The following is a 15,492-nucleotide window of genomic DNA, read 5'->3' on the forward strand; positions in this document are numbered from 1 at the left end:
CTCTTGCCCATGGTTACATACACATAAACCACAAACAACAAGCAACCACACACATTCACACCTCAGGGCAGCACACACATTCACTTCTGATCTGGGAAAGACTTGGGGAAACAGAGGCAAGGGGAGGGAAAATGGAGCCCTGAGTCCAGAGCTGGGTAGAGTCCCAGCTCAGCATTCTCCATCTTCTTCTCCCTCCCTTGTCCCTTCCAGGGGGTTTCTGGTCATCTCAGGCCACTGCTGAGCCCTTGCAAACCTCAAATATAGCAGCTCCCAGACCCTTATCCTAAAAGGGGACTCTCTCTCTTTTTTTTTTCTTCCAAGGACAATAAATATTTGCTCTTTGGGAGACTGCTGGTGGGAGAGAACAGGGTTTGGCGCAGTGGCAGGGAATGTCAAAGCAGTTCAGGGCAGTCACAGGCCGTTCTGGGGGGAGGAGCTGGACCCTGTCCGGAAGCTACACCAGCAGTCAGGCTGAGGGGACTGGAGCTCAGAGTTACACCTCAAGCCCTTTGCTCCCAACCCAGACCAGTTTCCTTAGCCATCATGTTGAGGCCCCATCCTTTCTGCCAGACCCCTCTCCCCCAAGTCTCACTCCCTATGAGCTTTCTTCCTGCTCCATTCACTCAAAAAAAAAAAAAGTTGCAGGGGACTAGAGAGACGGCTCAGCAGTTGAGAGCACTGGCTGTTCTTCCAGAGGATCCAGGGTTTGATTCCCAGCACCCACGTGGTGGCTGACAACCATCTGTAACTGCAATCTCAGACGAGCCAATGCCACCCTCTGGTCTCTGTGGGCGTCAGGCATGCGTGTGGTACACATACATTCAGGCAGAACACCCATACACATAACAATTAACTAAATAAAAATGTTTGCATGTGTGTCTGATGTTCACTGGTGGAATGTGGGTGCCCTCACTCCATGGCACGTGCGTGGAGGTCAGAGGACAACCTCTGGGGTCGGTCCTGACATTCCATCTTGTTTGAGGCAGGGTCTCTTGCTTCTGTGTGTACCGAGCTGGCAGGTCCTCAGGCTGCCAGGCTGTCTCTGTGTCCCATCTCCCAACAGGGACACTGAGATTACTATGTCCAGGCTTTATGTAGAGTCTGGTGATCTGAAATCAGATCCTTGTGGTTGTACAGCAAACACGTTACCGTTGAGCCCTCTTCCCAGCCCTCCGTTCACCCTTGACACATCCCGACCTCTTCTCACTCTCTTTAGACTTCAGAGCCCCAGCTTGTATTCCTATTCTTTGCATCTAGTAAGAGGCTCAGTATTTTCGGACATAGTTTCAGAATCCTTCCTTGGGTGAACTGTGAGGGGCAGGATCAAGGTCCCTCACGCCAGACTTGTGAGACCAGTTCATCTCCCGAAAACAGGGATGTACCTTTCATCCATAATGGACCAAGTCTGGACATTGCTGTCCCCACGCTGTCCCCCATGAGGCCCTAGGCCCTGGAGGCTCTGGCCTGCTACCTCCTCCTTCATGCTGAATTAGGTTCCCAAATATAGCGGCCATGGCCACAGCCGGCCAGGACACCACAGCCCCAAAGCGTCAGTCCTGGGCCGGGATCAGAGGGGCAGGAGCTGATTATAGGTCCCTGGGCCAAACCCAGGGTTTGCCTGCCAGCCCGCTGGGCTCTACCACCCCCACCCCTAGAACCACAAGGCTGGAGCATCTGGTCCCCGTCAGCACAGTGGGCAAAGGGAGGAGCCTGGGAGTTGTGTTTGGCCTGCCCAAAGACAGAGTTGCCTGTGTGTGGTGGTGAGGATGGGCCAGTACTTACGGTAGACATTGCTCTTGGAACCCACCATCATCTACCTTACCATTGCCCATTGGCTAGGTAGGGAAACTGAGGCCAGGAGGAACAGAGACCAGGTTGACTCTCAAGATCACGGAGAGCCTTCTGCCTGTCCCTTAGGCACCGTTTTCCATTCTTCTAGGCCTGGGGCTGGGCCATGGGAAGCAGGCCACATCCTGTTGGTGGCTGATCAGTCCTGCTGGGAAGTCCTCCTTGGAGTCAGACTTTCACCCAAGGCCATAGAATGGTACAGATACTCATGCCATTCATTTGCTTTCTCGGTCCTTCTGACTGCCTGTTGACACCTCTAGCCAGAGTTACTGGGCAGCGTCACATCCTCCCAGGGCCACAGATCCTCCACCTGTGCAACTGAGGCAGAACCCAGGGACCGTGGTAAGGGTCTGTGTTCATGAAGACTCACATGTGGTCATGAGTTCACATTTCTGGTCACACACATGTGTGTGGGCCCACTTGGACCACGACAGGGTCCCCAGGACCTGCTGCTGAACAGCAACATTTGACCTACTTCTAAGGCTCTGGGTCTGGCCCAGGCCACGTTCTCTACTACTCCTCCGGGAAGTGTGGGCCTGCATCCCAGCCCAGAGGCTGTAAGCCAGGAGGGGCGGGCCCAGGCAGGCCAGGACTGTGTGTGGAGCCTGTGGCTGGGGGACAAGGACATGTGGGGAGCCTGATCCTCCTTCCCTGCTTCTGGCTCTTGGGCCCAAGGGACAGTCAACCCTCTTTCCCATGTGGCCACCATACTCTTAGCTACCCAGACTGGCTCTGATAGGATGAGGGGCATTCCTCATGCCCTTTGAACACTGGTGGGAAGGTCTGCCAAGCACCCACCACTGACTACCGAGACTTTACCCTCCCCATAGCCTGCCTTGTCCTCTTCATGTAGCAGGCAATGTCCACGTAGAAGGTCATTGTCAGCCTGTCCTGAGGCTAGGGTTTGGATTTAAAGTCTTGGGTCTTGAATCCTGGATCTCAGATCTGGTTTTAGAATTCTTCATCCTGCTGTGTGGTGGTGGCGCACGCCTTTAATCCCAGCACTCTGGAGGCAGAGGCAGGAGGATCTCTGAGTTCGAGGCCAGCCTGGTCTACTTAGTGAGTTCCAGGACGGCCAGAGCTACACAGAGAAACACCATCTTGAAAATTTGAAGGGGAAATATAAAAGAGTTCTTGATTCTGGGTCTTGGGGTCTGGGTTTAAGGTTTGGCAGTCTAGGTTTTAGAGTCTGGATTCAGAGTGTGAGTCCCAAGGCCTGGACCTGGGTCTAGATGTGCTGTACTCTGGGGTCTGTGTTCAGGCTGTGGACCCTCAGCCTGGGGTCTGTGTTCAGGCTGTGGACCCTCGGCCTGGGGTCTGGGTTCAGGCTGTGGACCCTTGGTCTGGGGTCTGGGTTCAGGCTTCCAAGTTTCAGCTTTAGGGTCTGAGTTAGTATTCTAGAGTTTGGGTTTGGGGACCAAAGGCTGCTGGTTCCCGTCCCTTCTATGCCCCCTGGTGGCCAGTCATCACTGGTCAGCATTTACCTGAACCACCTTACTCTTACCTCTAGGCTGTGAAGGGATCTCAACCAGTAGCTAGGGAGCAAGGAGCAGTGAGCAGCAGGCCTGAACTGAATTGGAGGAAGAGGAAGGGACAGTAAGTGGAAGGTAAGTTTGAGGACTTTTGGCTCCATACTGTCCTGGGGGTGGGGCTCTGTGGTCATTAGAATGTATCAGTCATTCAAGAAGTCCCTCCCTTCTCCCCAACTCCAGAGATGAGCTCAGGACTTAATTTTTTTCTTTTAGATTTATTTTTATTTGTGTGTGTGTGTGTGTGTGTGTGTGTGTGTGTGTATGAGTGTGTGCCACATACATAATCTGTAGAGAACAAACTATATCAGACCCTCTTGAGCTGCAGCTACAAGCAGGTGTGATGGGCTAGAAACTGAAATTTGGGCCTCTGCAAATGTTCTTAACTGCTGAGCCATCCTCCAGTCCTTGTCTGTCTGTCTGTCTGTCTGTCTATGTTTTTCAACACAGGCTTTATCTGTGTAGTCCTGGCTGTCCTGGAACTTGCTCTATAGACCAGGCTAGCCCCAAACTCAAAGCTCCACATGCCTCAGCCTCCCAAGTGCTGGGATTAAAGTCACAGAACACCTGGCCTTTAATTTTTTAAAAATTCTTTATATATTGATTTAGATAAAGTCTCATGTACCCCAGGTTGGCCTCAAATTCACTTGTGTAGTCATGGATGTCCTACCTCTGCCTCCTGAACGTTGCGATTACAGGTATACCCTACCATACATAGCTATTGAGAGGAGTTTAATAGCCTTTGAGAGATGGGTAAACTTAGAAATTTGGGACATTGGTTCATCCAATATTTACTGAGAGCCCGCTGTGTACCAGGCTTTGGCGGCATACAATAGCGGAAGAGAGTTCCTGCTGGGACAGCTGACACTCATGGAAGTGGGGGCCACACCTGTAAGACAGACAAAGAAGAAACAAACTGTTACTAAGTTGTTACAGGGATGGGGACTGGGGAGACAGGGACGAGGGAACAGAGGAGTCTCAGGGGGACTGACATCTGAGATCAGGGGTGACCAGGGCCACCAGGGAGAGGAAACAGCCTTGTATAAAGGAACCTAGAAGGGTCTAAAAGAGTTTCCTGGGCTTTCCTACCCAGACCCACAGGCCTCTCAGAAGTCAAGGCCTGGGAGCAAAGAAAAGTAAGGTGGCTGCTCTCTTCACCCTAGGACTGTGGAACCCAGCTTGGGATTTGTCATTGGCTGGGCCATTGCTCAGATGTCAGAGCTGGGGGTAGGGATTCAGACTCCCACCCTTTGGTTCTCCAGGTCCCTCAGGCCCTGACAGAATCTTCTCTGTTCAGTTGTCCTTCTTGGACAGCTTGGGCCAGGGAGCTGAGTGCTGGCAGGGCCGGTCCTCTCTGCCATTTTCCCTCGCCTGCACACCTGCCCACTATGGGTTTGCTCCTGGTTTTAGCCAACCAATCCCATTGACTGTAGAGAAGGTGGTCTTGGGAGGGGTTGGAAAAGTCCCTTCTTGTTGCTGGGTACCTGTCATAGTGTGGAAAATACTCCTGCAGACAAGCCTGGGCAAGCTGAGAGTCAGAGTTCAAGCAGAGGCTAGCCTTAGCTCCCATCTGAGCCCTGGGAGGAAGAAAGGGGTTTTATATACTTTCTCTCCACAAGCACAGCTGCCCTATTTTTGAGGGCATGGGATCAAGGCACCTCTCCCTCTCACCAGCCCAGAGAGAGGAAGAGAGCACCGTGAGGCTCTGACTCTTAGCACAGATCACAGCTCCCGATCTGCCTGCTAGGCGCTTTCCAAAGGGTGACAAGGTTAGGGCAAATGAGATGGGGCAGGAAGACTGGGTCACTCTGCGTGTACATCCTCAGCCCTGGGCCTTAGTTTGGAAATGGTCAATGAAAGGGGCCTGGGTGGTGTCTTAGCTATGCTTATGGGCAGATGATGCCACTGTTATTCTTTTGTTTAAAAAGAAGAAAAGAGAAATGCTGAGACATGAGACATAAGGCTATAAGTTTATTATAAGGCCCGGCAGAATGGGGAGACTAAGAAGAGGAACAGGGTAAATGGCTGACCGCCACGGCCGGTCGCCAGATAGAGAGACAGAGCGAGAGCATAGGTGGGAGACAGAGTAGAGCGGGGGAACAGAGAGCACAGAGAGCAGGAACAGAGAGAGGGAACAGAGAGCACAGAGAGCGGGAACAGAGAGCGTAAATGGGCAGGGGCCTATCTTTTAAAGGGGTCCTCTGCACCTGTGTGCAGACTTAGTTCCCATGGAACCTTGGGCTGACCAGGGTATTGCCTGTTCCACCAGGTAACAGGGGCAGGCCAGCATAATGCCTGAACCTTTCAGCCACCATCTAGAGTCATTTGTGCCAGGGTGGGGGTGTGTGCTAAGGGTCAACAGGTCTGGGCAGCTGGGCTGTACAGAGGTCTCTGTGTGTGGTATGTATGCATGTATGTATGTATGTATGTATGTATGTATGTATGTATGTATGTATGTCTCCCTTGGGCGGTCTTCTCCTTTGTGGTATTTCTGGTGTCTCTGTGGACCCTCCCCCACTTCTCTCTTTCTCATTACTCTTGCCAAACATCTGGAAGAAAAGTGAAAAACTTGCCCCCCCCCCCCAGGCCCGGATGTTGTCAGATTTCCAGATGTGGGGTGTTCTGTCCTCCAGATGAAGGGAGGAATGTGTTCCAACCAGGGATGGGGACACAGCCCTGGACTTTTATCCATTCATCAGGAGGGTGAGTGACAAGATGAGAGGATCCAGGATCCAGGATCCAGGAGGAAGATGGTGTGGTGCCCCAGGCTGAAGCATTGGTACCTTGTCTCAGCTGAGTTTATACCATTTTTCATGCCAGAGAAGCCCCTTGGGGCTTAGGGTGGGAGGCGCTGCCTCTGAAGTTTCTATCAAAGGCACTTAAAAATAACTAGGAACACCCCCCCCCCCGCGCGCGCATGCACAGACACTAGGCGGGAACAGAACCCAATGTGTTTGCAAGATGTCCTCACTCTCTGAGTTTGTGCTGGAAGGGCCTTATGCCACCTCAGTCTCTCCATTTCTCCAAGTGGTGGCCCAGCCAGGCTGTGCTATGTCATAGCCATCTGCCAAGGGCAGGGGACCAAGGGAGTGGCTCCAGGAGCTGGGCACTGTTGCTTGCGCCCTGGGGGATGAACCTTAGGAGTAGGAACTGAGGGGTCAAAATCTGAGATTGGAGCCCAGGGCCGAACCTTGCCCAGCACCTTGGGGTCCCTCAGAGATGTAGGATCCCCTGGAGCAGAAGGAAGCATGGGATGATGGGAGGAGAAGCAGAAAGTTTCAGAGAGGGCAAATGGAAGGGCCAGCAGGAAGGGACAGAGGGAGCAGTGGGAACTAGGGGCGAGCAAGAGACCGGACCCTGGAGTCTGCAGAGGAAGATGAACGCTGGGCATCACAGGGAGGGGCAGAGACAAGCAAAGGGGGTGAAACCTGAGACACTAGTCAGGGCTCGGCAGGAGCTATAAAAGGAGCTGTTGAACTAGCATGGGGGACAGTCCTCGAGGGAGCGCTACCCTTTCTGCTTGCGCTTGGGGTGTTCCTGGAGACCCTATGACTATGCTGCAGCTGTCTGCTGTAGCTAGACACTCACACACCAGTACAAATAAACACTCAGGCATAAATACACAGAGGCCACATCACAGACACCCACTCAGACCCACACAGACATACATGAACATGAACACCTGGAAACAGACCCTTCTCCCAGACCCAGTCTGGCCCTCACAGACCCTGGCACGGAGACACCCAGACAACACATACAAATGCCCAGAGACCTCCTACCACCCGCCCAGTCTGGGACCCCCTACCTGGGAAGGTGCCTGCACAGAGATCCATACCTACCTTCCCTTGCTCTTGAGCACAGGACCTGGGATGCCCAGGTGTAAAGTGTAACTCAAGAGTGACCCTTAGGTCATCTCAGTCCCTACTATGGTGCAAAGCATCCAGCACACACTTTTGTTAGAATCTAACCAGTACCTGTCCAGAATGTATGGGCCTGCCGAAGAGTAGCTCTCTCTCTCTCTCTCTCTCTCTCTCTCTCTCTCTCTCTCTCTCTCTCTCTCTCTCTCTCTGTGTGTGTGTGTGTGTGTGTGTGTGTGTGTGTGTGTGTGGTCTGTCTGTCTGTCTGTGTCTGTGTGCTCAGAGTACAGGCTAAGCAATGGCCTCTGTCTCTCTCTCTCTCCCTCCCTCTCCCCAACAGGTGACTGAGGGAATGGAGCACCCTCCCCTCCCCCAACTCATTCCTGGGCCTGAACAATGCCCTCTCCAGGACCCAAAATAGCCCCTTGAGCAGAGCCAATGCCCTTTTATGGCCCTGTCCCTATTGTGCACGGTAGGGGTGGGGCTGGGGTCATGAGGTATAGGGCAGGATAAAGCCCAGGGTGGCAGAAGGCTCACCTACCCACTCTATCCATCCTTCCTTCTTCCCACCTCTCTGTGATCACAGCTCCAATGGCCCCCAAAAAGCCAGAGCCCAAGAAGGATGATGCCAAGGCTGCTGCCCCCAAAGCAGCTCCAGCCCCTGCAGCTGCACCTGCGGCTGCACCTGAGCCCGAGCGCCCCAAGGAAGCAGAGTTTGATGCTTCCAAGATTAAGGTGAGTGAGGGAGCTGCATTGTAGCAGGAGGGACAGAGCGAATGGGTGGATCTCAGAGTGGGACTTAGCATGGCAGATAAGAACCTCGATAGAAGCTGGCACTTTCTGTGCAGGGGTTAAACAAGACCTGCTTGTTTCAGATATCCACAGGACCAAAGGAGGAGGGGTGGTGGTCAGACAACTGGTGAGACTCCCCTGAGGCTGCTGAGAGATCACCATACTTAAGAATAGAGTCTGGACTGGGAAATAACTTTTGGTGATTTTGAAAACCCACTCCTCTTGTTTTTCTCTCCGGATTACATCCTTAGGAAATCCTGCAGCCGGCTGTTCCCCACTCTACAGGGCTCTTTCTTCTCTGACTGAGAGGGGGGTGGGGTGTCTCAGGTCCCTGTCAGGCATCCTTAGGTGGTGGGGTGTGTAAGGGAAATCAGGTCCTTGCTCAGCCTGGGTGACACTCACCCCTGCCGAGATCACCAAGCCCAGAGCTGGCAGAGCCCCCTGGCTTCACTTTTAGCTGGGAAAATGGAGGAGCAGGCTGGAAAGGGAGTCTCTGAAAGTCATGCAGGAAGCTGGTTGTGGAGCATGACCAAGCAGCACCATGAACTTTCCTGGCCCAGTTGTCTTTTCCAGAGTCTAAACTGGGAGGGCGAGCCATGCCTGCCACCTGTGGCATCCACATAGCAGCACGCAGCCTGCGTCCTGTTCTCAGCTGGCCAGTGGCCACTGCTGCTCTGGCTGCCTCTTGAGGGGCCTGTGGAGGAGTCCTTTCCACCCACACATATCCACCAAGCCGAGCCATTCTTATAGAGCCTCCATCTGGTCATATTCCCTTCCCAGAGGCACCTGCCTATGTCTGTTGTTTGTATCACCTTAGTTGCTCTAGTCCTTCGCTTTCTCAACTGTGAAATGGGGCCATGAGCCCCTCCACTTTCAAGACTGCTGTACCCCAGAGTTGGCTCACTGTTCCTCTGTCACCCTTAGGCACCAGAATTTGTCCTTAGGATACCTTGTAAAGCTCCAACTACCTTGAGTCCCATGGTGGCATTGTCCAATCTCACCAGGCATGAGGTTGACATAAATTTATGCCTCAAAAGAGGGAGGTGAAGAGGCCCCCTCCCCTGCCTTTCTGTCTCCCCAGCTGGCAGAGAAGCTCAGAGACTTTTCCAGAAGCCAGGGAGCCCTGTCTCCCCAGGTTTTCCCATGGAGAGCTCCCAGTGAGTCAGGAATGAGGGCCACCACAGCAGGTGACAGGCAGAAGGTGTCCTTCTGTGCAGCGCTATGCATTCTGGAGGGTGGAGGGGCTCTCAGGTGCCAGTCATGCCCTCTTCCCCCAGCTCCTTTCTCTGGTGTGACCTTGACTTTGGGGAGAGTGACTGCAGTGATAAAAATAGACTGGAAGCAGATGAGGAGGGGGCTACTGGGTCCCAGGAGGCCTCCCGACCTCAGGGTGGCCCCATTGTGGCCTCAGAATGCTACGTAGTCTATCTCTGTGCTATGCTGGAGTCGGGGAGCTGCCTTGGGGCCAGGTACAGGCAGGTACAGGCAGGGCTTTGTGGATTAGTGTCCAGCCATGAAGGCCCCAAAGGGATCTGGAGGGACAGACACACATATGTACACAAGCATGCACACTTGATTACTCACAGACATGCTTCCATGCTGACACAGCCTCTGGCCTGAAGCCGGATGCTTGCTCCTCCCCCCAAAGTCAGCTTGGTCAGGCCTGTGACATTGAGCATATCCACCGTGGCCTGACTGATACCACAACCTGATTACACATAGACCCAAGGCCTTCAGTTTGGACAGATGTGTATGGGGTCGTTGCAACAGCAGGAAGGTGTCTGGGTGGACAGCAAGAGATCCTGGGTGGCAGCGGCTTATGAGGACAAGCTGGCACAGCCACCTGAGGCCTAGGCAGCCCACGATGACCCAAAGGTACTCAGTCTTTGGACTTCTTTGCAGATCGAGTTCACGCCTGAACAGATTGAAGGTGAGCAGGATCCTGAGCCCAGGGAGTGGTAAGGGGTGGACCAGGGGTCCCCAGTTCAAACCAGTGGGGTGGAGAGTGGGGTAGGATCACCCATGGAGTATCTAGAGCTCACTGCCCTTTCCCACAGAATTCAAGGAAGCCTTCCTACTGTTTGACCGCACACCCAAGGGCGAAATGAAGATCACGTATGGCCAGTGTGGGGATGTCCTGCGGGCTCTGGGTCAGAATCCTACCCAGGCAGAGGTGCTCCGTGTCCTGGGGAAGCCCAAACAGGAAGGTAGCACACCTTGCCCATTAGTGCCAGCCCTAGGGGAGGCTGACAGGGTGGGCGACTATTGGGTATCATGGGAACCTCACTGACTTGCTTCCTGATTGTTCTCTGCTATTGGGATGAGGATACGAGGCTGGCTACCAGGCCATGGTGTTAGGAGACAAGCAGGATGGGCATGCTGGGCCCTTTCTGGCCACAGGGATGGACCCTAGTACTAACCAGAATCCATGCTGGTGCAGTGGTCGGTCAGGGGACATGGGTGCTTGTTTTTTACCCCGGTGTAGCTTCCTCAGCGTGCCTTTGTGGACCTTTGTCAACTTCCCTCACCTTGGCTGCTTGTTTTGACTTGGGAAGAGTGACACCCAGGACCTCATCATAGGTCTAGGGAAGGCCTCTCTTAGGCTCAACTGCGTCTACAGGGGGTAGACAGGATAAGGTCTATAAGAAATGAGACCTGGGCATGGCAATATAGGCCTACAAACCCAACAACCAGAAGTCTGAGGTAGGTGGATCACCATGACTTGGAAGCCAGTCTAGGCTACATAGTTCCAGGATAGCCTGGGCTACAGAGTGAGACATTATCTCAAGAAGGGGAAGGGGTGCTGGGGATGTTGTTCAGCTGGTAGAATACTTGCCTAGCTTACTTGAAACCCTGGGTCGGGCCCTGGCACTACATAAACAGTGCACGGTGGCGCACGTTCAAAGTCTTAAAAAATAAAGGTACTGTAGTGTATACCTCTAACCCCAACACTAGGGAGGTAAAGGCAAGGGAATTGCCATAGATTTGAGGCCAGCCTGGTCTACATGGTAAGTTTCAGACTGGCCTGAGATAGGTAGTAAGATCCTGGAGAGAGACAGAGACACAGAGAGAGGAGTAAAGAACCAAGCCCACCTTGGACTCCACTTGGGATAGCAAAGTTCTGTGTAAACCAGGCATTTCTCAGTAGATTTTCAAGTGCCTTGTGGTGGTGGCACATTTTGCACACAGCACATGCATCAGAGAGCTTAGGAGCCATGGGAGACAGATGGCCCCTCGGTGTTAGGCACAGGGGAAGGTTGTGCCTGTTCATCCTCTGACCTGAGACTTGGGGCCATCTGTCTACAGACCTCAATTCCAAGCTGATGGACTTTGAAACGTTCCTGCCCATGCTGCAGCACATTTCCAAGAACAAAGACACTGGCACGTACGAGGACTTTGTGGAGGGACTGCGGGTCTTTGACAAGGAGGGCAACGGCACAGTCATGGGCGCAGAGCTCCGCCATGTGCTGGCCACACTGGGTGAGGGCAGCCTTCTTCTCTACTCATCTCCATCTCTGGGGTATCCTGGGGGAAAACTCTTGTGTCACCTGCTACTGGGCCCATGTCTCATCCAGGAAATTGAAACAGAACGATAGTCAAGGTGCCTGGAAGGTAAGAGGTAGAAATACCATTTAGGTGTGGCTGATGGAAAACTAGAAGAACCACAGTGAGGGAGGGGACAGCTCTGGAACCAGGGCAGGAAGGTACCCAGGGATTAATAGTCCTGGTATTCATTATTCTTTGTGGCTAAGGAGGTGACATTCCTGTGATATCTGTGAGTTGTAGGTACTTCCCACTGTCATCACCACCATCAGGTTCCTGGTCACCTAACTCCTCAAAGTAACTGTTTTTTGTTTGTTTGTTTTTTGAGACAGGGTTTCTCTGTGTAGCTTTGGAGCCTGCCCTGGAACTCGATATATAGATCAGGCTGGCCTTGAACTCACAGAGATCCACCTGCCTCTGCCTCCCGAGTGCTGGGATTAAAGGAGTGAGCCACCAACGCCCAGCTTAAAGTGACATTTTCATGCAGAAAATATTTATTACACAACTGCTGTGTTCAATATGTTGGTCTTAGGGTTTACACACACACACACACACACACACACACACACACACACACACGCACGCACGCACGCACGCACACGAACACGCACAGAAGCACACGCGTGTGCGCACGTGTGTTGTGTATATCGTGTGGGCGTCACCACAGGTGGTACTCTACCAGTGAACAGCGCTGTACAGTACAGTCAGAAATTGTCTGACTCTGCCTAAGAATGTGCTGCCTAGCAGGAGGAAGCCCTGGGTTGGGTCCTCAGTACTGTGGTGCATGCATGTAATATCAGCACCTGGGAGATGGAGGCAGAAGAAGGAGAAATTCAAGGTCACTCTTAGCCAGTTTGAGGCTAGCCTGTGATACATGAGAGCATATCTCAAATAAATAAGAGAAAGAAAGAAAATTAAAAAAAAATTAGGGCTGGAGAGATGGCTCAGAGATTAAAAGCACTAGTTGCTCTCCTAGAAGAGCTGGGTTCAATTCCCAGCACCCACATGTCAGCTCACAACTGTCTGCAACCCTAGGGGACTCTTGACACCCTCATACAGACATACATGCAAGCAAAACACCGATGCACACACACACACACACACACACATACACACAAACACACACACTCAAAAAAATAGAAAGAAAGAAAGAAAAGAAAAGAAAATTTCAGACTGTGTGTGGAGTGTCTCTCTGTCCCTTCCACTGTCATCTGTCAAAATCTCCATGGACCTTCTACCAGCCTCAGGGTTACTCAGGGGACTCCTGTCATTCTGGCAGGGACAGAGGACAGTATATGCATGAAGATGCCTAGGCTCAGAGGAGGGCTCAAGGTCCTGTACTTTTTGACCTATGATTGGCTGTCCTGGCCCTGGAAACAGGGATGATGGCTGGCCATGACCTTAGGAGCAATGCTGCTGCAGCAAACTGGCCATCCATAAGGCGAGTCAGTCAGTCACATGTCTGGGTGGTGTGACTTAGCCTACCACTCCTGCCAGGTGAGAGACTGACTGAGGATGAGGTGGAGAAATTGATGGCTGGTCAAGAAGACTCCAATGGCTGCATCAACTATGAAGGTGGGCGCAGCAGGTTGGGGATCTCCTGGGGAGGGGGCAGGGGGATGACCCAACTCAGCAGGCGGGAGTCTCTTGGGGAAGAGAGGCAAAGGTATGCAGTTCAGTGGGGGTGGGGATTTTCAGGGAGCAGCCATGGAGACTCAGCAAAGGGAGGGTCTTCTGGGGAGGGGTCACGTGCCCAGCTCCACCCCTTGCTGAGTCCCAGCCTCTCACTTTCCCTTTCCTTCCAGCATTTGTGAAGCACATCATGGCCAGCTGAGCCTCTCACGGGTGAGACCCTCACTCTTTAACACCCACGGCCCTGTCCCCTGCCCCATCTCCACCAACTCCAGTTCTCAGTGGGTGTTCCACTGTCTTGATCCAGCCCTTCCTCTGTAACCTGTGGCTGCTTTTCAGGAAGCCCAGGGCAGGCCACGCTGGGGACATGCCACCACTCAACCGTGATGCGGACACCAAGTCCGGAGCTTCGGGAAGGAAGGCAGTGGGCCCCAGACCGTGTGTGTGTGCGCGCGGTTGTCTTTTCTGGTCCCTGTTGGGATGTGCTTGGCGACCTGTGACTGCCTTCTGTCTCCACCCTATGGCCTTATGAATAAATGATTTCCTTTCTTCCTTCTGTTCTTCCTCTCTCTCTCCCTCCCTCCATCCTCCCCTCCTTTCCTTCCCCTCCTTTCTTTCCTCTCCATTGCTGTCTTGTTCACTTCTGGTCATCCTGTGAGGCTGAGCTACAGGAGACCGAGCTGCCCTTTCTTCCCTCTTACCTTATGCCTCCCTTTGGGAGACTACAGCCATGCTGGCCCATGCAACACAAGGATACCACTGGGAGCCTAAGAGCACTGTCTGAGCAATTAGCTAACTCCAGGCCACTGGCCCTGAGCCACTGAAGCCTAAGCTCAAGCCCAGTGCAGGGAGTGGCATGGCCCTGAGTGACAATAGGAATGAATAGCAAGGCAAGAGCTGACTTTGTCAGAATTGAAGGAGCATCAGCCACGGGCTTGACCCTGATGGAGAAACCAAGGAAAAAGGGCCTTACTGGGGTGGGTTCCTTGGCCCCAGTTTCTCAGTGGAAGTTATGACTGTGAGGCTCCATGGGCACAATAAGAGGAGGCTTCCTGGAGTAGGGTAGCCCTCATAGGTTTGATGGGCAGGAAAACCAACACTCCATAGAGAGGTGCAAGACCTGGAGATTGGAAATGGAGGGGTCATAGGGAGATTGGACTATACAGGGCTAAGAAAGCCCACAGGACCAGAGGTACCCAGGAGCTCAGGACAGACGCATCAAGGCTGATTGCCATGGCCTGTTGTAAGTGTGTCTGTATACAAGGTCCAGATTGTGTGTTCGAGAGCAGGCTCTAAGGCCCTGTGAGTCAGGCTGCCTGGGGGTGTTGGTACGGCAGCCGTGCAGTCTGAGTGTGTAAAGATTGTGAAGGCATGCAGATATGTGTATAAGGGTGTGTGTGTGAGAGAGAGAGGGTGTCAGTGTGTCACAGAAATCTGTTGCTGCTTCCGATTTTAACCTTTCTCTGTGTTAAAATATTTAACCTTTCACTGAGCACTTGCCGTGTGTCAGGCTCTGTTCCAGGCACTGGGGACATAGTGCCAGGCAGAGCAGTGCAGAGCTCTGTGTGTGGAGCCCACACACAGCAGGCATGCCAGATCTGTCTGTTGAGGATCAAGTGACAAGGGAGGCTGAGGGGGCCCTGAAAGTTGGGAAAGAGCTAGAAGTGTGTGTGTGTGTGTGTGTGTGTGTGGTGTGTGTGTGCGTGTGTGTGTGTGTGTGTGTGTGCGCGCGCGCGCGCGTGCATGAGCAAACGTGGGAGCATTGTGACTGAAGTGGGCAGCAGAGGGCAGGAGGGACGGAGTTGGGAGTTGGTTGCCTTGTAAATGATGAGGTCAGGGATTATATGAGAGTGACAAAGATTTGAAGGACAGGAGCTAATATTCATAGTATGTAAAGAACTCCTATAAATCACTCCCCCTCCCGGAAACAATCTGATTAAAAACTGGGCAAAGGACCTGAGTAAACACCTATAAAGAAGATGGACACCAGCAGGCGTGGAGGCGCGTGGCTTCATCCCAGCACTCAGGAGACGGAGATAGGTGGATCTCTGTGAGTTTGAGACCAGCTAGGTCTACAGCGAGAAACTCTCTCTTGGAAAAAAAACCCAAAAAGATAGACATGGGGCTGGGCATGAAGCTCAGGGATAGAGTGCTTCTACAAGGCCCAAGGTTCAACCTCTACTACTAAAATAAAGATTGAAATAAAATTTAAAAGAGATATGCATTGGGGCTGCTGAGATGGCTCGGTACTAAAGATGTCTGCTGTCAAGCACGGTGACCTGAGTTTGATC

The 15,492-nt window shown here is 52.7% G+C and overlaps 1 protein-coding gene across 2 annotated transcripts in view; it reads left to right on the top strand.

Moving 5' to 3' along the window:
• Myl3 (myosin light chain 3) overlaps positions 1-13,753 on the top strand; it is a 28,075-nt gene extending 14,322 nt beyond the window's left edge. Inside the window, exons 2-9 of one of the 2 annotated variants that reach the window (XM_027414705.2) lie at positions 3,359-3,455; positions 7,821-7,969; positions 9,929-9,956; positions 10,084-10,233; positions 11,333-11,506; positions 13,067-13,144; positions 13,375-13,414; positions 13,541-13,753. In XM_027414705.2, the coding sequence (XP_027270506.1) occupies positions 7,826-7,969; positions 9,929-9,956; positions 10,084-10,233; positions 11,333-11,506; positions 13,067-13,144; positions 13,375-13,403 (603 nt within the window). In that variant the 5' untranslated portion in view covers positions 3,359-3,455; positions 7,821-7,825 and the 3' untranslated portion in view covers positions 13,404-13,414; positions 13,541-13,753. Of the gene's footprint in view, positions 1-3,358; positions 3,456-7,820; positions 7,970-9,928; positions 9,957-10,083; positions 10,234-11,332; positions 11,746-13,066; positions 13,145-13,374; positions 13,415-13,540 lie in introns of those variants that run through there. The other variant, XM_035444008.1, reaches the window with a different exon arrangement.
• The last annotated feature ends 1,739 nt before the right edge of the window (positions 13,754-15,492 follow it).

The sequence above is a fragment of the Cricetulus griseus genome, chromosome 4, assembly GCF_003668045.3.
Source record: "Cricetulus griseus strain 17A/GY chromosome 4, alternate assembly CriGri-PICRH-1.0, whole genome shotgun sequence".
Taxonomy (NCBI): domain Eukaryota; kingdom Metazoa; phylum Chordata; class Mammalia; order Rodentia; family Cricetidae; genus Cricetulus; species Cricetulus griseus.